Source organism: Paramisgurnus dabryanus, chromosome 21 (assembly GCF_030506205.2).
Source record: "Paramisgurnus dabryanus chromosome 21, PD_genome_1.1, whole genome shotgun sequence".
Classification (NCBI taxonomy): domain Eukaryota; kingdom Metazoa; phylum Chordata; class Actinopteri; order Cypriniformes; family Cobitidae; genus Paramisgurnus; species Paramisgurnus dabryanus.
Genome location: NC_133357.1, coordinates 21,317,131 through 21,343,470, shown reverse-complemented (window position 1 = coordinate 21,343,470; position 26,340 = coordinate 21,317,131). Strand labels below are relative to the sequence as shown.

Sequence of the window (26,340 nt, the reverse complement as noted above, 5' to 3'; positions counted from 1 at the left end):
GCGATTGGAAATAAAAATATAAAGTATCAGCTGGACAAAATATACAAATAATAGGAAGATGGACACATTGTTATGCGTAAGAAAATACACTTTATAAATATTTCCTGCAGTGAGTGGCATTTACCCAACAATAATAAATAAAAGCATTTAAAACAAAACCTCATTCATTGGAAAAACTATCACAAGAAGAGTTAAGGGAACAGAAATACAATATGGATAATAAGACTATAATCATGCATAAAAGCTTAATGTCAGGAGCGACACAAAAACAGACACAAGCTCTTAAAACAGACGGGACAGGACACACACAGCAACATGTGGACTTACTTAGAGGTTGTGCTGTCTGTGTTAGTCCACCTACGGCAGCAAGAGGGAGACAGAGACACAACTGAGCAACAGACTCACACTCACACTGCAGCTAATGCTACACAAACATACCTCATGCCAGTATGCAAACGTATATATTATACAGGAGGACTGTGCAAAAGTCTTAGGCCACCATGCCAGAATTAGATTTGATGTTTTTGCAATGTTATAGTGATCATATATCATTGCTTATCAGTCTCTTTAATAAAATACAACCAGAAAATACAGGAAATGTGTATGTAGTTTTAAAAACTGTATAAAAGTATAAGCTGAAGTGTCAAGTATTTAGGGTAAACTCCTCTTCCACTTGAGCAATATGGCAGGCAGCTGCAAAATCTCTTAAACCTAAATAAAATTGAATCCTAATTTCTTATTCTAATCGAATGACTTCAGGACTTCAGTCTCCTCAAAAACACTCAAGATGTGTTTTGTGCCAAGAGAGGTCACACTAAACACTGACTGATGCCTGAAGACGACAACACTTAAATTTTTATTTTTTTGTACATATTTCCTGTATTTCTGTTTGTATCTTAATAAAATAGATTGAAAAATAAATATGGATGGACATTCTTAAAACAACAAGTCGGGTGGTGGTGGCCTAAGACATTTGCACAGTACTGTATATCTGTGGTGTGAAAGAGTGGGGGCAGGAAGGAACTAATCTGCATATTCATAAGTATGGTCCGAGCAGTAGCAATTGAGAAGAGGCGGGATATACTTATTTGCATATTCATAAATCTGCATATACTAAATGAGGCAAGGGTGTAGAGTAAAGGGCGATTTATAGTCGTGCGTAGGTTCTACGCTGTAGCTACGCTAGGCGTAGGCTATCCGTAGGACCTACGCACGACTATAACGAGCCCTTTACATTCAAGCTGTTTCCTTATAGCATAAGGAAATTACTGTCACAGGTGAAACTTTTATATATGCTATTATAATGCTCAAAGATGAGTTTTACACAATAAAATTCTTGCCTACAGGGAGACTTTAAAGCATTTCTTATAATGCATAAACAGGGTTTTCCACAGCACTTTGCAGTTCGGGCGGCTCGCCTAAGCTGGAAAACCCTACCGCCTTAACTAGGTCGTCAAAAAAATAAAAATAAAATTCGCCGCACAAAAGGCTGTCAAGTGCATCTCGAAGAATAGCGCAGACCAAGGTTATTTTCGTAAACGAAAACTGAAACTAAGACTAAAACTATCAGCTAAAAAACATTTTCGTTAACTGAAATAAAATTTTAAATTCATAATAAATGAAAAACTAAAACGAAACGAAACGAGCAACAGTTATTTAAAAACTAACTGAAATAAAATAATAATTATCAAAAATAAGTATTCGTTTTCGTAATTAATAAGCTCTCATCCCGTGGCGGAAAATCTGAACAGGCTTTATAATAGACCCCTTAGTCGCCTATGTCACTGTGACGTCACCGCTCTAGCTGGAGGCAAAACATAATAACTCATAGCAGGCGCACTAAAAGTTTGAGGTTTTGACTTTAAAATGTCGTCGTCGTCTTGTGTTTTTGCCTGCCAAAATAGAAGTAACAGCACTTTTGGTTCAAAACTAAAGTTTTATTGGACCCCAGCAGACATTCCTTCACAGAAATAAAGAAGACAATTGTGGTTGAATGGACGGAGACGATAATAAATAATATCAAATAATGCTCGTGTTTGCAGTGCACACTTCATATCAGGTAAAATAATCTATCCATATGTATTGGTGTGTTGGTCATATCTAGTAGAAATCAGAACGTTTCTGTTTTATAGGTGATGATAAGTCATCCGTCAGTGCACTAGCTAGCTTAAAGGAATAGTCTACTCATTTTCAATATTAAACAATGTTATTACCTTAACTAAGAACTGTTGAATCATCCCTCTATCATCTGTGTTTGTGCACGTAAGCGCTGGAGCGCGCTGCGACGCTACGATAGCATTTAGCTTAGCCCCATTCATTCAATGCTGCCATTTAGAGATAAAGTTAGAAGTGACCAAACACATCAACGTTTTTCCTATTTAAGACGAGTAGTTATACGAGCAAGTTTGGTGGTACAAAATAAAACTTCGACTCGCCTGAAAAGTCCGCTCCCCTTCTCACTCTCATAATGGGAGAGGGAGGGTGTTACTGCGCCAAGTCGAAGTACTCCCAAAAGTGCTATTACGCCATAAAATATAGTTACTCTTTTAAATCCGCTTAGAAAAGCGCTATGTTTTATTTTGTACCACCAAACTTGCTCGTATAACTACTCGTCTTAAATAGGAAAAACGTTGATGTGTTTGGTCACTTCTAACTTTATCTCTAAATGGCAGCATTGAATGAATGGGGCTAAGCTAAATGCTATCGTAGCGTCGCAGCGCGCTCCAGCGCTTACGTGCACACACACAGATGATAGAGGGATGATTCAACAGTTCTTAGTTAAGGTAATAACATATTTTAATATTGAAAATGAGTAGACTATTCCTTTAAAGCAACACTATGTAGTTTTTTTACCTTTAAATAATGTCTCTAAAATTATTTCAGTGATAGAACAACTTTTAACTGGACAAATTGTACTTTTGCTGCAACCTGAGCAGCCTCCTAGCTGCTACAAGCACACTCTGAAAGTGGCGGTGGAGGGTAGAGCACACAGCCCCTCCCCCTGCCTGCAGAAGAGTGTCTGATACCAGGCACTGTTGCGCTTTTCAACCACATGGGGGAAGCTGTAAGTCATTTTTACATGGAAACTACATAGTGTTGCTTTAAATGTTAAACAAACATACAGCCATCCTTTGAATGATCTCTTAAAATAATCCCCATTGCTAATCATAGTTAGCCCAGCGATAGGTTACATTAGACAACAAGCCTTGACAAAATTCCCCAAACCAGCCGAAAAATACTTCATATGTAGGAAATATCCAAAACCTGGTTTAAATGTTTCCAATGAGAACAAGATACAAGAACTAACTGTTACAGAGTTAATTTACAAAAATAGCTGTCACGCATAGTCAGTAACTTTACATATTCGGACAGTTCCGAACCTTCTTCTGCATTTATGTTTAATAAATCCCTCCCAAAATGTGCTAGCTTACGCTTGTCAGCATTGCGTCCGCGACTCTTTTTGCCTCCAACTAATCCCCGCCCACCCGGAGACGTTGCAATGTTTACAAACTTTTAAGGAGTCTTTACTTGTAGATGGCGCTTCATGCATGTGAGGTTAGCTGAGGCTGACAGCAACCTCAGTTTACTGATAAATATGTCAGACAGTCTAGCTGCTGTTAGCTGCTAAACTATAATTACTAAAACTATAACTGAAACTAAATAAAATAAAAACTAAATAGAAATGTTTTTGCAAAATAAAAACTAAACTAAAACTAACAAAACCATTCATGAAACTAACTAAAACTAAACTTAAGTTTAAAGCAAAATTGAAAACGATACTAAAATAAAAACTAATTTAAAAAAGCAAAACTATAATAACCTTGGCGCAGACGCGTTTCACGTGTTTTGGGTTTATTTGAGCCTGTTATTGTATTAGCCTATAGTTCTTGCAAATTTCAAGTAAGTTAGCTGGTGATTTTGTTGTTGAGCATCCTAGCTAGGTTGCACGTGCCTGTTGATTCGCGCTTGCTCACGTTATTTATGTGCATTATTTACATGCTACAGTAGTTACACTCCTTTTAGATAATGTAATAGCGAGAAATAATCAGTTTTTACAATCTTCGCGATATCTATCATCGTTCGCCAGACGTTCTACAACATCTGCTTCAGTTTGTGTTTAATAACCCTTTAGTTTTTATTTAATCACGCAGCTATTCCCGTTAAAGGTATCTGTTAAAGGATAATTCCGGTATTTAACACTTTGAGTCTCATTTCTGGTTTGTTTTGGATGAACTACAGTGATGCACACTGAAATTTTGACAATGGGTCGTGTCTTGAGTTTTTGACTCGTTTAGAAGCGTCTCTTGACTGCTTCAGAATGGAAGTCAATGACCATGCACAAACATGTCATTAAAACAACACTTAACGTTCATTTTCAGAACTGTGCTACTCACCGAGTGGTTTGTGGTGTTCGTTGATGATTAAAAACAAATATATAGGCGCATGTATGATTTCAATCCGTGTTATTTGCTATAGTGGAACTATTTTTTCAGATACCTCACAACCGCGTATATACTTCCGCTCTATATTTGAGTCTGAAGCGACACTCCCGACCACTTGATGGCGACAACCACTTTGCCATACAAGTACGCTCGGTGTCTAGCGTATAGAAAGCCACAATCGAGCTCAACTTCAAACCTAAAGCTGGTCACTCAGCCATCAAATATGGGAAAAATTTCTTCTGAGAGAAACCAAGTGAAAAAACTACAACCACATGTAAACAGACCCTTTTCTGTTTCCCGGCGGCGGAGTGATATGTCAGCGAGTAATGAGTCTTCCAAGAGAAGTCAATGGAATTTTACAAAATGCCAAATAAAACACGACAGAAACTGTATTTCGCTACACAACTTGTTTTTTTAATCATCAACGAACACAACGAACCACTCGGTGAGTAGCACAGTTCTGAAAATGAACGTTAAGTGTTGTTTTAATGACATGTTTGTGCATGGTCATTGACTTCCATTCTGAAGCAGTCAAGAGACGCTTCTAAACCAGTCAAAAAGTCAAGACACGACCCAGTGTCCATCACTGTAGTTCATCCAAAACAAACCAGAAATGAGACTTAAAGTGTTAAATACCGGAATTACCCTTTAAAATTTTTTTATTCATTAATAATCTAGTATGTGTTCATTTTCTGTCATAGTTTCTTCAAAATTAAGTTTTATTTGAGTGTTTTTAATAAAAATATTTTCATTTTCAACATGATGCGTACGCCCACCCCTTTGATTACCACACCCCCGGCTCAGCCAACCCACCCAACTCTACCACCTTAACAAACAAATTTTCCGTGGGAAACCCTGAACAAGAACTTGTATTGCTTTAAAATAGAAGAACTATTTGGGAATGAATGGTTCTTTGAGAAACCAAAAATAGTTATTCGATGGCATCACTGTGAATAACCATTTAACTCATTCCCCGACATTGACAAGTTATCTCGTCAATTAAGAGAAAACGTCAATGTTAAGTTTTTACGGCAATCCCTGTTTCCGCTATTACGGTATACACTAGGTAACGCTTTTACCCAAGTTATAAAACACTGAAGCTCCACTAATCCAAAAACAGTAAAAATTCTGTTTATGTTTTGATTATTGCTCTAAATCTCATTTCTAACAAAAGTCATTCACAAAAATGCAATTATCTCAGCTTTTTGCTCGAAATTTGACATATTGTATGTTTATACATTTATAGAAGAAAAAGCATTAAACTTTTGTGAAAATCATAAAAAATGCTGCCACTGGCTTGCAACTTTTTTTAAACGATGGCAGGGAAAGAGTTAAGCACCTTAAAAAAAATTATAATAAAAAAGGTTCTTCTACACATGATCTTTGACATAAACACACAACAAACATTGATGCACACACAGACAGAACAGCCCACAAAGGTTCATGCACTACTCTATTACTCTGTTAAGTAAAAGATGATGAAATTTTAGTTGTACTACTAGTCAAGCATTTTCAAAACAAGCGTAGAATAACATCTAAATATCTATTTGAGCGTAGACATATAAACTAAACCCCAGAAAACACACATACACCACTTTTCCAACCAAATGTTGTCTATTGAGCAGTTAGCGGAGTACAATCTCACCTTCTGTCCTGTGGGTCCAGACTGCTGTATGTCACACTGTTGATGGGATAATGTCTTCTGAAGAACACCCTGTAAAACCTCTGAATGTTATATACACATTTATATACCTGTATGATTATGATGGCTGTCCATTAAACTACAAAAAAGCAACATCTACAGTATTGGCCTTATATTGTGAAAACACAACATATGGTACCTGCGTTGGCTGTCTGTGAGTGTGATGCCCTGCGCTGACACTTTAAAGTGGACCACTGTCGCAGAGGGCCGAGGGTTACGTGTCACTGTGGCCTCTGTTGCTTTCGCAATGGCCTGGGGTCCAGTTAGTGACTCAGTCTCTACCGAGTTCAGGTATAACACATTACAGGCTGGCAAAAGAGGAGAGAGGTTATAAATAAAACAGAAGAAAGAGGACAAAAGAAATATGGAAAGTGTTTTCGGCCAATTTTACATAAACCAATCTTGAAGTGCATTGTGTAAGGAGGATCTCTTGACAGAAATGCAATATAATATACATTCCTAAATTACCTTACATTAGTACTGTATTGTTTTTATTACCATTGAACGAGCCGTTTTTATCTACATACACCGCAAGTCCCTTACATGGAAGTCGACGTCATGTTTCTACAGTAACCTTAAATAGACAAACTGCTCTTTTAGAGAGTGTTTCGTCACTACGTTGTATCAGACAATTATATGTTTGTCCTGTGGCGGCTATCGTAGCTTCTTAAAAAAGCTACGCTGTTAAATAAAGATAAAGGTGCTTTATGATGCCATAGAATAACTTTTCTGTCTCAATGGTTTTTTAAAGCACCTTTAACATCTTTAAGGTGAAAAAAGGTTATAAAAATGTATAAAAGAAATGGTTCTTTAAATAACCTTTGACTAAATAGTTCTTTGAGGAATCAAAAAAAGGTTGGCATCGCTGTGAAAAAAAACATTTAAGCACCTTTATTTCTAAGAGTGTAGATGCAACTAAAAGTCCACATTGGACCTTTAAATGATAAAACCATGTACTAAAACCAGAATTACAATTTCATTATAGAAAACGGTGGGGGAAAATATGTGTCAATGTTACAGGGAAGATGCATTATCAGTTATCTTGTCAATTAAGAGAAAACGTTTCCCTGCCAATGATTTTATGGTAATCTGAAATTACGCTATTATCCACTCCACTAGATGACGCTGTTACCCAATTTATAAAAAAAACTGATGCAAAAACACATTTAATCAATTTTAAACTTAATTAAAAATTGAGTGTTTTGATCTTCGTTCTGAATCTGATCTCTAACAAAATTCCTTTACAAAAATGCAATTATCTCAGCTTTTTGCTCAAAATTTGGTGTTTTTTAATAAACCTACCCATATTTGAGAGCTTATAAAAAGAGAACAAATGAAGATAAAATGAAACTTTTCCCTGTTTTGTTTGTTTAAAAGCAGAGGGTCTGTTCTTTCATTTGATATATTTGAATGTTTATATATTTATAAAAATCACAAAGAGTTCTGGCTGGCAACTTTTTTTTTAAGGTTTCAATTTGCGCACACATTTTGCGTACATTTTTCTATAATGAAATGGTAAATCTGGTTTTAATTGAACTTTTATCATTTAATATATATATTTAAATTGGCAGAAAATATCTACAATAGAGAAATTGGTTAGGTACGAAAGTAAACACTCACCTGCTCCCTGTTTTAGAAGGTCTGCAGCTGTGCTCATATTACTGGCAGGCTGAACCTCTTGCACCTCTCCTATTGGGTCTGTGAATGCAATTTTTATAGAGTTTTTAGGGAAATACATATTTCCGTTATTATCCACTATGTGGCGCTCTTACCCAACTTATAAAACACAAACTTTTGTAAAAATCATAAAAACTGCTGATGGCTGGCAACTTTTTTCAAAAATGCTGGCAGGGAAAGAGTTAAACAAGTACTTGTTTATTCATATATATATATTCAGATATACACATCTTAGACTATTTTGCAGGCCTTCACTTTCATTTAGGGTGTGTTCATACTTGACATGTTTGTATTGATTAAAAAAACTTTTTTGAACTGGTGTGCCCTAAACAAGCGAACCAAGACCTCTGAAACTGTGGGTCTCTGTCCGCTTTCAAACAAACTCTTTTGTGGTTTGACTGATATGTGAACGCACTTGGACCAGAATCAGTGCAACAAAAAAAAAACAGGATGTGATATCACAAGACGCCATCCTGATTTTACAGTGGGATGAGCGAAGTATGCAAAAAAAAAACGTAGAGCAATGAAGAAGAGCTCTACATTTGATCCATCGAGCATATACTAGTAAAAACGCACAAAACAGTTTATAAAATGTTTAAAAAATATCTTCATGAGCTCAGAACTGTTAATAATACTTCCTTATACCACGGGTCTGTTGAATGCTGTATTCTGATTGGCTGAGAAATGTTCCCTGGGTATGCATTAATTTCTGATAACCGCACACCTAACTTGTCAAATGTCTGAAAAATAGGCACCAGAGCAATGTTTGTGGTAACCGTGGTATAAGAGGAATAATTGACTCTGGTCCTTTGAATTATTTGAAAATAATGCACGCGTGCCACATTACCACTGTAGGTGTGCATTATTTTCGAATAATTCGATGGCTCGTCGTCAATTATTCCTTACATGTAAAGACAAAATAAACTAAGCATGTTTACTCCAGCATGCAGCATTGTGGTTGTGGATTTCATAAAGTGCGTCATCAAAGCCGACCAATCGGGTGGTGACCTTATCCTTACGCATTAAGTTTTGCTATCTTTAGGTTGGCTGATAAAATGCCAGTTTGAGCGCTAAGCAAACCTAGGACTTAAAAAATTGGTTCTTTTGGTCCAAAGAACCAAACAAACCGAACTACAAGTATGAACACACCCTTAATCTGAGTGTACATTTAGCTTGTGTTGTCATCATACAGTTATATCTCAGTACAATGTGTTGATGTATAGGTTTGTTTACCTTTCTCTGGGATGCGGAGGGCACAGGGCAGAGAGATGGGTGTAATGGAATGCTGATACACCAGTGCTGATAGACTCCCTAACACACACACACACAGATGACCTCAGTATTTATTTTTCATATCAGTTTGACATTATTTACCTTTAAAACTGATTGCCAGATTGCAAAACTATCAGAATGAAGTCAGACGTCGGTAACTAATCACAGGCATAACAGATTGGCAAGAACTCAGTGGAGTCGTGGGGCAGAAAATACACACTTATCTGAACTTCTTAAACTCATGCTTGTGCTTTAATATTGTAGAAAGCATAGTTCTGGCACAGTTCTGCTATGACAGAGATATACAGGAATAGAGACTGAACGCTAGTGCTGTCTGAATACCTTGCATGCAGGGAATAAACTGATCCACAGCTTAGATATGTAAGTGTAAACTCATTTTCACTCCAACCTGAGCTAAGAAACTGCATTTTAAATGTGATAGTGGCCTTACACAAGAAGATTTCATTGGAGAGCAACAGTTCAACTAAAAATAAGAAATCTCACCTTCATCCCATTATCTACATGCAGCAGACAGTGCATTAGATGTTTACTGAAACTTCCTGAATTGGGTTACTTACCAAAGTAAGGCTCATTTTGACAGCCCTTGATCTTTACTCCTCTCGGTCCGGTCTCGATCAGAAAATGTCTCACCAGCTGATCCAGAGGATCACCACCTGCTTAGACAGGAAATGACACGTTAATAAACGCTGTATACAAAATGGTGGCAAAATATTGCACTTTAGATGTGATTAATGGATATTTACAAAAACATATGTAACTGTTTACAGGCACAAACTACTTCAGGCTGTACAAAGCATTCACAAAACAGTTTTTAATGGCTCGGTTAAACATTTAGATGAGGGGTGCCAAACTAAACAGCAGTGCTGGTATTCATTAAGTCCAAAGTAACACTGCAGTGGCCCAGTCCTGATCTCAACCCTATTGAGAATCTTGGGCACTGTTTGAAAATTGCAGTCCACAAACGTCACCCAACCAACCTGAACAACAAAATCTGCCAAGAAGAATGGGCCAAAATCACTTTGACACTGTGTGCGAAGCTAGTACATATGTACCTTAAAGCAGTATTGTAGCAAAAGGTGGCCCCAGAAATATTAATGTGGAAGGTAGAATATTTATGCGAGCAAGACAATTTAATTATCTTATATATATGTGTAACACACAGTTTACTTTAAAATAAGACCATGATTATCAAAATATGTGGGTAGATGACTCTTTTAAATTCAGGCAAATATTTAAATTAAACTATCATTTATGTTGAGCTTCAATATTTTGAAATAAAGTATCAAATCAGAATAAAATGTCAGTTTCAGGGGTTAGTTGTAACGCAGACTGTTTACATTGTTGCACAGGGTTGAGCGTTTTGTTTTTCCGGTATTTTTTTCACGCTGCCAAAAGACCATCACTCGCAAATGATTGGAAATGTATAATGTTTTTTTCAGAGAGTTATTGATGAACCGAGTGTTTTGGTGGCATGTAAGTAAATTTTTTCATCATATGTTTTTTCCAGTTTCTGAGTTGGGTGTGTAAGATACCAAATCCAATGCTATGTCATCATAATCAGTGTCTTGTTGACTAAAACATAGCATCGTTTTGAAATATGTCTGCAGCTATTAGCAACTTTTTTGGTGGGCTTGAAAATGTTTTGATCCAGCAGGGTTAATTGTTACAACTAACTCCTCAGCACTTACGATATGAAAACCGCTAACGTTAGCATAATTCTTGCTGTTGTTTTAAATAGGCTACACACGAATGATTGCTGGCTGCCAAAAAAATTAATGTGTCTGTCTTATCAAAAATCACGTGTCAAATTTGTTTTTGTTAATATCTTTAATATTGATTGAATAAGGCAACGTCAAAGATTGAAATCATAATGAAATGAATGGCTAAAATCAGACTTTGATTTTTATTATCTCAGAATTTGATTTTGAAACTGTAGTATGGTTTTTACAAGATGTGTCACATATAAAAAATGTCTTGTCATAATTGTGCTTTTTCTCACATATTAAGGGGCTAATCACACCAAAAGCCCTTTAAACGCTTGGAAACGCAAGGCGCGACGCATTGCCTTTTTTTAAAAAGGAGCAGTGTGAGCTGGCTTTCATATTGCTAGGCAACCACCGTGTCAGCTGTTTTGTCAATCAAATACCAAAGAGTGAGCGCTCTTTTGCTGTAACTGCCACATTAGCAGAAACTTTAAACAGAGGACGCTTGCTTTTTTTTAAAAAGAGGACTCTGGTCGAAGCCGATGGTGTAGTGGGCAAGTGCTCCGACATACGCACTTTCGGCGACCCGAGTTCGAATCCCGGCTCGAGGTCCTTTGCCGATCCCATACCCCTCTCTCTCCACCTTGTGCTTTCCTGTCCTCTCCTACTCCTACTATCTAATAAAGGCATAAAATGGCCAAAAAAAAATAACTTAAAAAAAACAAAACAAAAGAGGACTCTGACCTTGTTTGAGGGTAAGAGGTGCACAAACACGCAGGAGAGAGTGAGCGATTGGAGTCCGGTTCTTCAAAGCAACTGTAAACTTCCCTCACCACAACGTAAGGCCCACCTCTCCCCTCATTCGATTGGACAATGGAAAGACGCAAATGACGTTGGGCGCTTCTCCGCTCTCAGCGCTCCTTCAAAAGCGCGTGCTGCGGCTGGCGGAAAAACCGCAAGGCGCTCTGCGCGCATAAACAGCGCACAATCGCTCCCTGCCCATAGAATATCATTCAAAAAAGGCGCCTGCAACTGCCATAAACGCTTTTGGTGTGATCCGCCCCTTAGACATTTGTATCCATTTATAATTGAACTATTGTTAGAAAAGGGCTGGATGAATGAATTCAGTGCGGATACCTGTCTATTATAGACAGATATATAAGCAATATCCACTTCAAGTATATAGACAAAATAGTATCGAGATATTTGCCTGCAAACTTTATTTTTAGCAAGTGTTACAACTAACCCCCTGCCTGTTACAATTAACCCCACCTATGGGGTAAGTTGTAACGTTTGCACTTCTGTCACGTTTGGTGTAATTGTCCAAGAATGATAAGTACCAGAAACAAACTTCAAAGGTTCATTTGTAGCAAAGATGTGTGGGTTGCTTGTGTAAAAATATAATTAATCAAATTAAAAAAATTTCGAGTGATTGAGACAAAACCAAAAAGCGTTAGGTTGTGCCCCACTCTCCCCTACACCTTAAAAAGTTTTTTTTTTTTAAGTTATCTTTTTTGGCCTTTTGGCTTTTATTAACAGTGATTGATGAGAGTACAGGAAAGTACATGGAGGAGAGAGGGGTTTGGGATCAGCAAATGACCACAAGCCGGGAATCGAACTTAGGTCGCCGAAAGTGCAAAAGCACCACATGTCGGAGCGCTACCCACCACACCATCGGCTCCGACACCTTAAAAAGTAATTTAATTTGGGTCATGCAATAAATGGCTGATGGTGTGGCTCTGCTAGAGTACTTCAGGTACAATGCATTTCCTGTACACACAGATGGCTTTGGGATCAATGCTGAAACAAGATAAACGCTTGTATGAGGAAGTGCCTGCAGATGTGCTGTACCTTTGCTACTGTGGTTGTTGATGTTGGGGGGTGGGCTGGCCACCTTCAAAGCCAGGCCGTAAGCCCCCTGAAAAGAGTTGCTGTCTCGAATGAGGAAAGCCCCTGGCTCTCTTTCCTTCAGTGCTGCTATAGCTGTTGAACAGGGAGACAGGGCGGTTAAAAGAGACTCCATTACAAACAATAATCCAAAGATGAATCTGGTCTCTTATCTCACCTTGCTCTCTAGAGATGCCAGGTTTATACCAAAACCGTGAGCTGTCCTGCACAAATTTCACACTGACACGACCATCGCCTTCCACACTGACATCTTCCTGTCCAGCAGGCACGGTAAGCTCCCCGACTGAAGGGGAGAACGTAACGTGGTGCTGTCCAGAAGACGGTTGACCTAAAGACGCCCTGAGCGTTCCTGACCTTCCATTGGGTGAGCCTGACAAGCCAGATGGGCGACGCTTCTCAGGAAGGGGAGGTTGTGGAACACCAACAGCTGGAGACCCTGAATAGGATCCTGGTGGAGGAGATGGGGTATAGCCTGTTGGAGAAACCGGGAATGTTGGAGTTGTATTGGGGCTTGCGTCCATACTGGGGCACACCTGCATGTGTCCTGCTGGAAGTGAGGTTTCAGTACCCAACATTAGCTTCCTGCCCAGAGTTGCAAATCCAGGAACTGGGGGTTCAGGACTCTCGTGGTGTGGGGTATCAGGGGATGAGGAAGCAGGTTTAGGGATATCTGGTTCAGGAGATTGCGAAAGACCGTTGCTTTGTAAGTGAGCCGTGTTGGATTCATCAGGGATGGGAGTGGAGGACGGTTGTGTTGTTGGAGTAACAGAAAGTGGGGCTGCTTGTGTAACAATTTCAGTCGGTTGCGCTATCTGAGGTGAAGGTACGATTTCTCCTCTGGGAGGCGCTGTAGCAGCAGCAGCAGCAGCAGCAGGAGGGCAGTTTGTCTGTGGTTGTGTGGATTCTGATAGAGGTGTTAAGGGGGCGGAGTGTTCTGCTGTGGTGGGGTTTTGTGGGGTAGGCGGGGAGTGGGTGGAGAGTTGCTGGGTGGTGGGTGGGAAAGGGTGTGTCTCAGGTGGAAGGATAGTTTGTCGAGGCACTTGATTGGTACTGTGGGATTGCTGGTCGGGTGGGTGTGGCCTGTTTTGAGGGTGGGACGAATTGCTTTCAATTTTCACTTCTCTAACATCATACTCGCGGACACGGCCAGGGCTGGAAAAAAACACAAATTTAACAAAGTATTAAAGTAATCCTGAAATAAGGTAGTTACGTGCATGGTTATAGAAACTATTAGACATTGTTACCTCTCCTGGGTTCGTAATGGGCTGCTGGTGTGGACTGGTGTTGGAGGCCCTGAAACCTCAGAGGGTGTGGAACATGTAGCATGTGGATCTTGATGTGTCCGCCGCAGGGAACCATGGGTAACGTGACAACGCCAGCCTATGCTATCTGCACCACTGCAATCTGAGAGAGGTAGCTCATGAAAAAATTGTTGTTTGACCTATCTCAAATCAAAATATTTGTTGTAGGTTGTGGGTTCGATTACCAGGGAACACACATACTGATAACATGCACAGCTCGAGTTCAGTGTCAAACTATTTGATCTTACCTGTATTTGTGTCAGAAGTGTACTGTTGAGGGTGTGGGTCCGTCTGGTTGTCTGTAGGTCCGCTGGCGTGGTGTGTTGGACCAGGGCAAGCGGCAGAGGTAGGGGGCAGGGGTGACGTAGACTCAGACTGATAACCTGATGCATATCCACGGCTCTCGGAAGGCGACGGCTGGTAGGGTGAACAGGGGCATGTTGGGTGCGCTGTTTGGTACCCACTGGAGCTGCTGCTGTATTTGAGGTCCAGATGGGCGTGTGAGTGAGACCTGGAGGGTTCTGGGTATGCAGGGTGGCCAGCGGGAAGGGGATCGAAGTTAAACGCCGGTAAGTCATGACCGTGGGGCCCATAGGGGGATACGGTAGCTCTTCTGTGCCAATATTCTGCCTCTCGTTCTCTCTCCCATTGTAGCTCTGCTTCTCTATCTCTGTCCCAGTGGAGTGGCAATTCTCTGCCCCTCCTTAGCCCTGCCTCCCTGTCCCATAACTCCGCCCCTCTAGGAATGTCAGACTCTCTGCCTCGCCTTAAACTAGCATCCCGGTGGAGCTCCACTTCTCTCTCCCAGTGCAGTCCCTCCTCTCTGTCTAATCGGAGGGCGTGGATCTCTTCTCGGCGAAGACAGCAATCCCGACAGGGGCAACCAGGGGTCACAAGGCCATCTAGCATCATAACATCATTATAGGGGCCAGTGGGTTTGGGATGGTGTGGATGGTTGTAGTGGTGCTGAGGGTATGGAATGTAGTCATCAGCCCTGCAAAGCAGTCGGCCATTGGGAGACATACTATGTGGACCGATGTCTTGGGAAGGATATGGACAGAGGTGACGCGAAGGTCCCTCTGAGCAAGTGCGATGAAGGTAGTGTTGTGGACCTTGTTGGCGGTCCCAGAGAAGGTCTGGAGGTGGCAGCGACTGGAGAGGATGAGCACTGTGGTGTTGGCAAAGCCCTATGACTGATGACATACTTGGAGAGGACGTCCCAGTGTGTCCATTAGTGGTGGCGGGACGATCGAGGCAGTATCCATTGGATAAATGGTGAAGTCCATCGCAACCAGGCTCGACGCAGCGCTGGGATCGATAGCCCACCCGACACGAGCATGAACGGTTTAACCTCAACGACCCAGTCCGTTCAGAAGGCAAGGAGTCACCATCATCCAAAATGGCCGTCTCTCGGTCACGATCTCTTACTACACCGTCACCTTCAATTCCACCCAGTAGGCGCTCAAGCTCCTCCCTCTCCTGCTGGGTAGGTGGAGCTGGTCGAGTTGGTTCATCGAGGCGGTCAGGAGGGACAGATGAGTGTCCAGAATCAGTGCTGACAGACAGAAGGTGACTGGGCCGCTCCTCTGAGCTTCTTGTGGGGCTCCCATTGGGGGAGGGAAGGGAGGCGGAGCCAGCAGCTCGACGCTTTTTGATCTGGGCGTACAGGCTCCCGTCAAGAGGTCCTTTGGTGTGTGCGATATCTGGTGGGATGTACAAAACGTGTTTTTTTTAGATAACAAAGTTTCTGCAGCACACATTCTTGATCCAGTCTGTGAACACCCAACTAAAGAAATTGTTATATTATGCTACATAATGTAAAGAACATTCTGTGAAAAGTAACCAAGATGACTTTAATACTGACTAAGAAAATGTCAAAGATTAAAATCAATGATTGAAATCAATGAATAGTTATACCGTCTAGGCTGTCCTGGTGTCTTTGATTGAAGTTCTCATAAGAGTCCCAGCGCACCACAGGGTCATTTGTGTTGTAGTCCACACTCACAGATGGATCATTCCTCTGGCTCGCTCTACCTAAATCACATACACACAGTAGAGTGACAATCAAAGATATGTGGAAAATGCAAAATAATTCATGACATCCTCCTAAGGAATTGACAATGTTGTCTAAAAAACAGTTTTGTGGCATGTCCTAAAATCAAAGACTATTGGCTATATCAGAAGAAATTGTTATGTCCCTCCCAACTTCCTGTTTTGGGAGGAACAGGTCAACACAGGAAATACAAAGTTTTTTAAACAAAGGATAGTTTGTAACTATTTGTAACACATAAACTTGCCTTTGATAAGTAGAGAACATGGTTGATCTTACCTTTGATCTTCTCTGGTCCAGATGAAAACACAAACTCCACTATGGCATCAGAGGGAAATCTATCATCTGGGAATTTAGAATTTGTTAGTCATTGGAAAGACCACTTCCAACAAATCATATTTGCCAAACATAATGATCCACACTGTCCTGTTTAATGACACATCCGACATAGTCAATATACAATATACTGTATATCTCATTACCTATTTCCCCGCCAATGATAACCCAATGTTATCTCGTCAATCAAGAAAAAACCCTTCCTGTAAAGTACGTTTTTTATAGCAATCCATTTTTCTGTTATTTTGCACTAGGTGGCGCTCTTACCCAACTTATAAAACTGAAGCATCCACTGATCCAAAAACAGTAAAAAAAAACTGTTTATTTTTTGATCATCACCCTGAATCTGATATCTAACAAAAGTCCTTTACAAAAATGCAATTATCTCACCTTTTTGCTCAAAATGTTTTATATTTAAAGAAATCTACCCATATGGTGATAAAATGAGAACAAATGAAGATAGAATGAAACGGTTTTTTTTTTTAAAGCAAAGGGTCTGTTCTTTCATTTGATATATATGTTTATATATTTAAAAAATAATTTTTTTTGGAAGGCATTAAAGTTTTGTGAAAATCATAAAAATGCTCATACATCACTCAAAGTTCAATGCAAAGGGAGAGATTTTCTTTAACAGAGATCGTTTCTCATAAACTACAAATGAACGGCTGGATTGACTACAAGTGAGCTTCTTCCTGGATTATCTGGATATCACAAACCCCAAAACTTTCACAAAGCCTGCAACCGGTAACAAACAACAAAGGGGGTGATGCCATGTTGGGCTGATTTTTATATTGCAGCAAGGAAGTAAACGCTCCCTTACGAAAATTAACCATGGTTTTACTACAGTTAAAACCAAAAAACCATGGTAACTGTAGTAAAACCATGGTTTTCAAAATCCATAATTAGTGGAATAAAACCATGGTTTTGCTGACAGTAATCAATACACCAAAAAAACATGGTTACTACACTTTTACCACAATAAAACCATGGTTAATTTTTGTAAGGCTGTTTGGCTCTGCTAGCCAGTTAGCTAAATGCTAATTCCTGCTTATCTGTCAACGCTTACAAACAACTGCAAACTTCTTTTTAATTCCACCTTCAAACTTCGAATGTTAATGTTTGTTAGCATTTGTGTGATCAGTGTACATAATTGTTTGATTAGAGCTTTTATGTAGTGTTTACTTACACAGGCATGCTAAACATGGTTCTGTGTTTTGTTTGGCCACTGTAGTAAAGCCATGGTCTGTTTTCGTAATGGGCTCATAGTTCTGGAGACAGATATTTAGCTATGCTCCTTCCAAGCGTGCCGCACAAGCCCTGAAAAGTGAAGCCAAAACGTCTCGATCGCCCCCCAGTGACTGGTCCCAGTATAGGTCATAAACCCCGCCTACCATGTTATTTAATGGGACTTGAGGCCAACAAAACAATTTAATTACACTTCATTTATCTTTTTTCAGAAGCTGGTTTTTAATCACGCTGATGTTAATTGAAGGGTTTGTTTTAAAATAGGTTTGTTTTTAGTTAGTTATTTAATGCTATAAAAACAGTGGTGTGACATCATGATTGACAGCTGTGATATATGCATAGGGCGGGGCCTTGATTTCACGGCTTTACTTCCTGCTCACTACTGCGCAGGACTGGTCCTGAAATCGCTACTGCGCAGACTCAAGACCCAAGATGTCAGCACCGTATAGGGACACTGGTGGCTTCACTTTTCACCAATGGAAGAGAGCGAACTGGCGTCGTCCATCTTTTTTTTTACAGTCTATGGCTTCTTCTATAGAGACAAATCTAACAGTGCTACACAGTCACACATTTTTTTTTTAAATGAATCATGAGCATGTTACAGTACACCCCATAAACACAATCAAACCATCAAAAACACCCTTTTAAAACAACAAGCAATATTTAGGAATTTTCCCAAACATTTACGACCAACAGACATGGTCTCCCATGCATCTGTGTTAATCCCATAGAGAATCCATCGTCACGTTTCTCATCTCAATTATGCAGCTGTGGACAGCAGGTGTTGCCCAGTGGGAACAAAGGCGATAATTTGCAGCACAGCTGAAAGGTTACATTGAGCTGAATCACTCCAGAATCAACTCTACTGACAGACAGCTGTTTTTATCACGAGTATAACGGTACGTTCACACGGGTCGTAAGCGTTAACGCTTCCCATTCACTTTTAATGTGTGACGTCATGCATTGCCGGACTGAATTGTGGATCCGTCTGCGCCGCGTCACTGCTGTTGCTCGCAGCAGAAGTTGAACATTTCTCAACTTTTCAAGTGGCAACGCGTGCGTCAGCCAATCAGATCGCCTTTTGCAAATAACCCAGGCAGAGTCAGCCAATTACGTTTATGGAAGACCGGAGCATATGTTGCGGCCACTGTGATTGGATGTTGGCCACGCTTCAGACAAGCCTTCCGTCAAGCGTTAAGGCTTCCGTCCCGTGTGAAAGCACCGTAAGGATTTGGCATCTGACTATTTGGCTTGTTTCACTAAGAATGTACCTGAACAGGCTTCGTCCAGCTCGCTTTTGCCAAACCAGAGCTGAGCTCCGTGTATGGTGCATGTGTGGAACTGAAGTCGAAAAACTGTGTCCCTCTCAGCAGCCTGAACACGTCTGTGATAACATTTTACCTACAGGAGAGAGAGAAAGAGAGAGAAACAGATGTGATGTTAATGATGGAAGAGGTCTATAGTTTTGACAGTTGTAATATATCAGAGTCAGATAAAAACATACCATAATGTCTCCTTTTAACAGGAGTGCCGGCTCAATAGTAACAATCAGCTTTCGGCTTCCAGAACCCTGCAAATCACTGCAAAACACACACAGACAGATGGAGAAAATGAGTCTCAAGGAAATACCAGCGCTGTTGAGTCCAAAACCCAAGGCAGATGCAAGAAAAGTGGTTTCCCAAGGCACCATAATGCAAGACCATTACGTAAACAGACAAATTTTTAACAGATAAACCTTTTAAACACAGGGCCCAAAACAATGTTTGCATCATGCAATAAGCAATATAAGCTGTTTATCTCCTATTAAATCCAAAATTAAGTCCAAAACATTTCATTGGTCTAAAGCAAAGCTATTGGATATAACAAGATTGAGCATTGCTATTAATACGAATAGAAGACATTAGGTGTGTGTCGACTTCACGCGGCGCTGCGCAGACCAATCGAAGGCTTGCTTAAAGCAGTGCATGCTGGTTAGAAATTTTGTAGAACTTGACCTGTCGCTGACAAAATGTGATGTGTGTGACATTAAAGTACCGCAAGAGCGATTCGAGAACAGCTGTTTTTTTAGTTGCCGCATCTTCTCCCAAGCAGCTGCACTGAGTTTTGATGACGACACAACTCTTTGTGCAAGCCACTTTACCCTAATTGCTCCCCGGGTGCTGGGATAGCTGCCCACTGCTCCAGGTGTTTGTGTGTTCATGACTTGCAGTGCGTGTGTTCACTTCTTACCAGGATGGGTTAAATGCAAAGATCACATTTCGAATATGGATTGCATGCCTGTCACTTTTACTTTTCATATGTTATATTGTGTCATGTAATAAAATGAAGCGAAAGACCAAACTCTGTTGGTATTTTAGTAATGTCGGCTTATGTTTCCATTTTTCCCGGACATACAGTATAAGCAGCAACTAAAATATTCAATATAAAGCGTTTCTGGTTCCAACTTTTTATTAAAACGTTTGTTTACTTGACAAATTCACTATTGGTTTCACTTCATTTGCGATTAAAAAACGAAACACGGCGCACACGTCACTACTGCAAGCAGCAGGTGTCCGATATCACAGCTTCGTCTTCAACTCCACCCTCGACTGCAAGTGGCAAACCTCACTGATTGGTCTTCGCAGCGCTGCATAAACTTTCTCAATCGGAAGGCTGCATCCTCCCGAGGTCGCACATGTCATCAAGCCTGGGTTTTTTTTTTTCAGTTAACTGAGCATTACATTTGCAAGTCATAAGCATATTAAAACAATTTAAGATGAACTAGGTACAACAGTACGATTTAGAATTGTTAATATTTTGAAATAAGACGTATGCAGCCAACAAATGCGACCTTTGAAGGATGCAGCCTTTCATTTGAGAAACGGTCCTAATGTAACGCTCAATATGGGCCCTGTCCCAAATGGTGCACTTTATGTGGACTTTCGGTCTCATGGCGTTAAATTGCGCGTGCTCGCTTAGTCTATAAGTCTGTAGGGTGTCCCATTTGTCATTTTTACGCTCTGAAATGTGCTCATTAGCACCCCCTTTGCACTCTTGATGCGGTCTTCGATGAAGCCTGCAATGCAGCAGGCTTTCCGCACTTTACCAACTCAGAAGTCTTTGCAAAAGAGCAATCAGACCAATCAGACGACGGAAGTGAGGAGTTCACACTGAATGACAACTGCTCTTCCTATTTTTGGCGTGACGCTCGAGTCTGTCCCAAAATATGACTCCGGTGTGCCCTAGTGGACTCGTGTCAAGGATCCCTAATGTCTGCACTACATGATGTCATCAAAGTGTCCAGAGTGTGCCATTTGGGACGGGGCCATAGTCGCTCTGGTCATAGACATTATATACGTAAATTCCTCATGACGTGCTGGAACGTAATCCAGCATCGCCGCCATATTGGTTGGGTCTCATTCTACGCTACGCCAGAGTCAATGAGAGTCAACGGAGAGCGAGCAACTATGCCCGTATTTTCTGCAACTTATGGTTGTAATAACCGGTGCAGTATTGATACCAGATCGCATGGGATTACCTTTCACAAGTAAGATTGAAAAATAATTTTATGTATATAATATTATGTCACCATAACTAAAGTTACTTATGTTTAACCAAACGGTGTGAAAATCCGATAAAAATTTGGGGAGTTATGCTTATTGTAGTTGGGGATATACTTCCTCAGTAGAAATAAAAGCAGGGGGGGGGGGGCGCATTGGGGACCCATCCAAGATGGCAGCCATGCTGATATGTCAGCTCCAAAAGGCAGCGTCAGTCTATGAGGCGTCCACATATATAATATCTATGGCTCTGGTGACGGAAGTCCCGCCTTCCAGTTAAAAGAACCAATCAAGACTGGTGAATCTCTGGGGGAGGGGCTCTGAGCAGAATCACATTGGGCGCTTGCCAACCTGTGCGCATGCGCAGTAGCTGAAACGACTTCAAATAAGGGTGTTTTTAGCACAATTTAAGCTCAAAAAACCGAAGTTACGGTACAATTGATTTCAAGTTACATTTTTGGTCAGAAATATGTTGTTTTACTGTGATTTTAGAGATATATGTCTTTCCCTATTCAAGTAGAATGAAAAACTGCCCGGAGGCATTGCAAACTTTGCCGCCTAGTGGAGCGACTTCCCTAAAGGGACTTGGTAGTGCTCTTTAAAATCACGATCAGGCACGAGCACATGTAGAGATTGTGCATAAATTCAGATATATTTAATACTTTTCAAAAATTTCAAGAATGTTTCTTGTTTTTATGCTCTTCAGCTGTGTAGTGTGATGTAAGTGGAAGAGCGTGGCACTGGATACGTTTTGATTGGCTGTGGTCTGTGATTGTGTCATGTCACGCCTCATTTCTGCATAGTGTATATTGTGGACAGACAGACTGTGTGTCAGTGAAATCTTATTGTGCTGCATCTGGCTTGGACCGAATTTGTTTAAACTAAATTAACCTTGAACGTTTGTGAAGTGAATCAAGCGAAAATGAAACTGATGCCTGGTAAATTAAATGAGGTAAGAGTTTCCAATTTTTACTCACTATATGCCAGATGTGTAGACGAGTTGCATGGACTGATAGATCTTCAGGAAGGGGAAGAAACCTGTCAGGAAAGTAGAGGTCATTGAAATCAATGACTGAAATCAAACTTTGATGCTCCCCATAATTAGATTATGAGATTTTAGCCCATATTTTACAGACAGGGTCACAAATTCACACGTACACAATATGCATTGTGCAATTATGTAAACCTTGTGTCCTCATTTATAAATGATGTCATGCCAATGTCACCAGATGAGGCATCCACTCACCTCCATCTTCTTGAAAGTTTGGAATGGTCGGAATTAGGACCTGATGGAGAAAGAGAGGACTGCTGTTCATTTTGATGGCCCCTGAGAGAAGCCCTCCAAAGTAGTAGATATACCTGTAGAGAGACATATGAGTCAAAGAATGTTAACAATGCAATGAAAGCATGTAGGGAGCACGAAGGTCAATGAAAAACAAATGGGTCAAATATGTGAAGAGGCGTGCCTGTTCTGAGAGGGTTGCAGAGAAGATGACACTTTATCTTCACAAAACTTCCTCATGGCCAGCGTGCTGAGAGCCTGATCTGCCCTGTGTGTACAAAAGACTCTCAAAATTCATTTACATTCAAGTTTCACAATCACATACAAAAATTTTAAACCTCTCACTTTTAACTTTTTGGGTTTTGCTGCATAACCAACTCTGTGAAAGGCAGTGAAAATACAATTAAGCAAAATGATTACATGACTTTCTTGAATGCTTGATATGAACGCTTGATAAATGGTCAATCAGCATTTTACTGTCAAGTATTTTGGTATAATGGCCACTAAACTATATGACCATTGTCACAAGCAACAGTGTAGCTCAAACGGTAACGCATTGCATTTGCACCGCAAAGGATAAGGGTTTTTATCCCAGCCAGGGAAGACATGTACTGATAAAATGCTTTGGATAAAAGCTTAAATGTAACAGACAACCAATGTCCTACACAGCTTTGTTAGTGTCCTGTCTTTTGTATCATTCGCGGTCGCTTCACAGCAAGCTATAGTTGTCATTTCACCATCTAGGTTAACTGTACACGCAATAAAGTCTGGGTACAAGTAACCCATTTCTAGTCAAAATAAATTTGAATTTGGTTACATGTAGTTTTTTTGCCTGAATAAATTGAGATGTGTGATATTCCATCATGTGACATTGTTTCCAACAAATCTGAAATATATTTTTGGTTTTGCGCCTTAGCGCTGACTGAATCATTCTTCGATAGACTCCGGTTTTTCACAATGATGTTAATCAGTCCCGGGTCCTCCGTGCATACAACTCGGCTCAAGTTCAGAAGCTTTGCGTCCCACCCAATTCATTGAGAAACAGAGAGCATGCAAATGCACACCAAGCTCATCGGGAGAGACACAACGTGCTCACACGCAAAATTATTAAAAGTTTAATTATTATGGAAGAACAAAAAAGATGAAATTTCAGGCCAGATATACTTGGACGATTGTTAATATACCTGGGTATCCCGCCCAAGTTAAGTCAATGTGTGTAAAAAACAAATGTAAGCGAAGTCAACAGTGATTATAAGGTGTTTGGTTTCATTGACTAATTTATTTTTATAAATTTTTTTGGCTATGGTTAGACATCTGTTAAACGCAAAATTGCATGCTGGGTTTTTCAAATAATACAACAATTCAAACTCAAATCAATATTTCATGTCCATTATTTCTTACATATAATAGCTAATAGGTTTCACTTTCCACCCTTAAAGGCGGGGTGCATGATTTTTGAAAAACACACTTGTAGCCAATCAGCAGTTAGGGGCGTGTCTACTAACCGACATTGTTGCCTGGGTTGTGTATGTGTGGGGCGGCTCAAAAGAAGGTCCAGATTGTATTGGGGTAGGGGGGTGTTTGTTTAGGTGATGTCAAATATCAACATTGGCTTTCAGAGATCATGCACCCCGCCTTTAAAGCGTAACTAAACCCCTGGTCAGAGCCTGACTCCGCCCACTGGCAATATTTGAAAAATGCAAGAAAAGTGGGCAGACCCCAACGGAGATAGAGGGGACAAACTAAGTGTGTGGTGAGATCGTAACAAGGGCGTGGTGAGCTTGAACCTGCTTACGTCACGAGTCATTTTTTGGACCCAACATCCAATAGGAAAATTCAACTGCAGTAGCCACCGTTCAACCTGAAGAGGGCAGCACTCAGACGTTTTTATACCATATATTGTAGTATTGAAACACTTTATATCCAAATGTCAAAAAACTTACTAAAATCAATGAACAGCACTAATAAAGCATCATTCTTACCGATCATTAACTAAAAAAAGTTGGTTTAGGGTTTAGTTACTCTTTAAGTATTTCCCACTCAATAAATACAAAAATGTATAGGCAGCAGCTTGTTATCACAGAAATTACGAAGCAGAGGGTCTTGTATCACAGTGAAGGGGCTTATTTCACGATAACAACCATCTGTCTGTACATTATCCTGCTTATTACATTACTATTTACCTCGTAAGTAATGTAAGGGACATTAAATATTGATTTAAAATATTTTATTTGCAATTTTTTACGAATGCAGAACTTCTTTCGTTTACTTTCGGTTTTAGGACAAGACGTTCAAATGTCATGAACACACTATTTGATTAAATAATTAATAAATGTAATGTCATACATGATATTAAAACACATATTTATATTTATTTTTTGAATAATATGAAACTAAACCTGTGAAAATTATTTGCAGCATGATCGTTTTGATCGGTAGTTATCTGCGAATAACAAACCTGCAAATGTCACGACTGACCAATCGGAATCAAGCATTCCAACAAGCCGTATAATAATGTAGCTCATATAAATGTGCATAAGTGGTACAAATGGACTTACCCTGCTGATATTTTACTATAATGCATGTAGGCAGCAATGATAACTCCTGTCTTTCCTTTGTTGCCCTGAAAAACAACCGATGTTTGAAATGAATAAAAATTGAAAAAGATTTATGTACTTTAAAGGGATAGTAAATGTAAACTTAAGATATTTTGAGCAATGTTTGTAACAAAACAGTTTTGGAGCACCACAGTAGGAAAAATATCAAATATTTTCCTTTTTGTTCAACAGAACAAAGACATTTAAACAGGTTTGAAACAACTGAGGGTGAGTAAATGATGACAGAAATTTTCATTTTTGGGTGAACTATCCCTTCAAGTCTGGCATACGCGAAAAAGACACAAAGACTTGACTCATCTTATCTAATTAAACTTATCTGATGCATTGCATTGCCTATACACACTGAAAGCCGAGTCAAATCTTCCTCTGTAGTCTGACCTCATGTTAAATGACTCTCAGCAGGGTGGTCTTTAGGGTCACGTCAGCCCCCTTTAGTACTCTGTCAGTGTCTGTGACCCTGACGTGAACTGTCTAAAGACAGCTATGACCTCTGACCTTGCAGTGCAGGACGACCACATGCTGGGGGTCGGAGTTCAGCCAGGTCTCCATAGCTTTGCACATCGCGCAGATCTTATCGAGCGGAGGGGCGTGCATGTCTGGCCAACCGAAGTCATGAACCTGAGAAAAAAAAACATTCAGTTTTGGGCCTTGTAAAATAAATTACATTTCTAAAGCATCAAAAATACGAGACCCTACCTTCAGGTTTAAACGCGTGATGTCATGTCTTCTCTCGGACAGATTGAATAGCTGTAAAAGAAAATGCCACTGACATAAGCAAACTATAAGCTTCTAATGGGTAAACTAAAATACAAAGTAGTGACATACCAAAAACTTGTCCTGGTGTTTTGACTTGAGCATGGACGCCACCTCTCTGAGATTGAGGCGGTACCTCTGCTCTTCCAGCAGAGGGGGGAAAAACACAGAGATGATCCGCTCTGTGATGTACGTGAGGTCGAAATCATAGTTTCTCTCCATCACTCTGTCCATCACCCGGTCAACACTGAAACTCCTAAGAGAGAGAAAGATAGAGAGACACCGAGTGTTAGAGAGAGAGAGAGAGAGCCTTTATTATGTTACAGTCCCGTACCACGATTTGTTTAATATAAAGACTAAAAGATACAAAACTACGACGTTTAATTTAGAAAAATGGTCGCTGTGCAATTTTTTCTGGTCCAAGTTGGTCTAAGATGTTAAAATCAAGTTAGCTGATCAGTCATCTAGACCAGCCGGCATTCATGAGAAGC

General features: G+C 40.1%; 1 protein-coding gene across 6 annotated transcripts in view; it reads right to left on the bottom strand.

The window, feature by feature from the left end:
- tns2a (tensin 2a) overlaps nt 1-26,340 on the bottom strand; it is a 78,277-nt gene that overhangs the window by 4,101 nt on the left and 47,836 nt on the right. For 4 of the 6 annotated variants that reach the window (XM_065249819.2, XM_065249823.2, XM_065249822.2 and 1 more), the window contains 21 exons: nt 25,922-26,105; nt 25,793-25,843; nt 25,592-25,714; nt 25,037-25,101; nt 22,663-22,746; nt 22,443-22,555; nt 22,174-22,234; nt 19,162-19,237; nt 18,929-19,058; nt 16,356-16,421; nt 15,944-16,060; nt 14,275-15,729; nt 13,970-14,129; nt 12,883-13,877; nt 12,669-12,800; nt 9,672-9,770; nt 9,055-9,132; nt 7,765-7,842; nt 6,284-6,452; nt 6,088-6,156; nt 328-357 (listed from right to left, as the gene is read on the bottom strand). In XM_065249819.2, the coding sequence (XP_065105891.2) occupies nt 328-357; nt 6,088-6,156; nt 6,284-6,452; nt 7,765-7,842; nt 9,055-9,132; nt 9,672-9,770; nt 12,669-12,800; nt 12,883-13,877; nt 13,970-14,129; nt 14,275-15,729; nt 15,944-16,060; nt 16,356-16,421; nt 18,929-19,058; nt 19,162-19,237; nt 22,174-22,234; nt 22,443-22,555; nt 22,663-22,746; nt 25,037-25,101; nt 25,592-25,714; nt 25,793-25,843; nt 25,922-26,105 (4,335 nt within the window). The remainder of the gene's footprint in view (nt 1-327; nt 358-6,087; nt 6,157-6,283; nt 6,453-7,764; nt 7,843-9,054; nt 9,133-9,671; nt 9,771-12,668; nt 12,801-12,882; nt 13,878-13,969; nt 14,130-14,274; nt 15,730-15,943; nt 16,061-16,355; nt 16,422-18,928; nt 19,059-19,161; nt 19,238-22,173; nt 22,235-22,442; nt 22,556-22,662; nt 22,747-25,036; nt 25,102-25,591; nt 25,715-25,792; nt 25,844-25,921; nt 26,106-26,340) is intronic. The other 2 variants (XM_065249820.2, XM_065249821.2) reach the window with 2 other exon arrangements.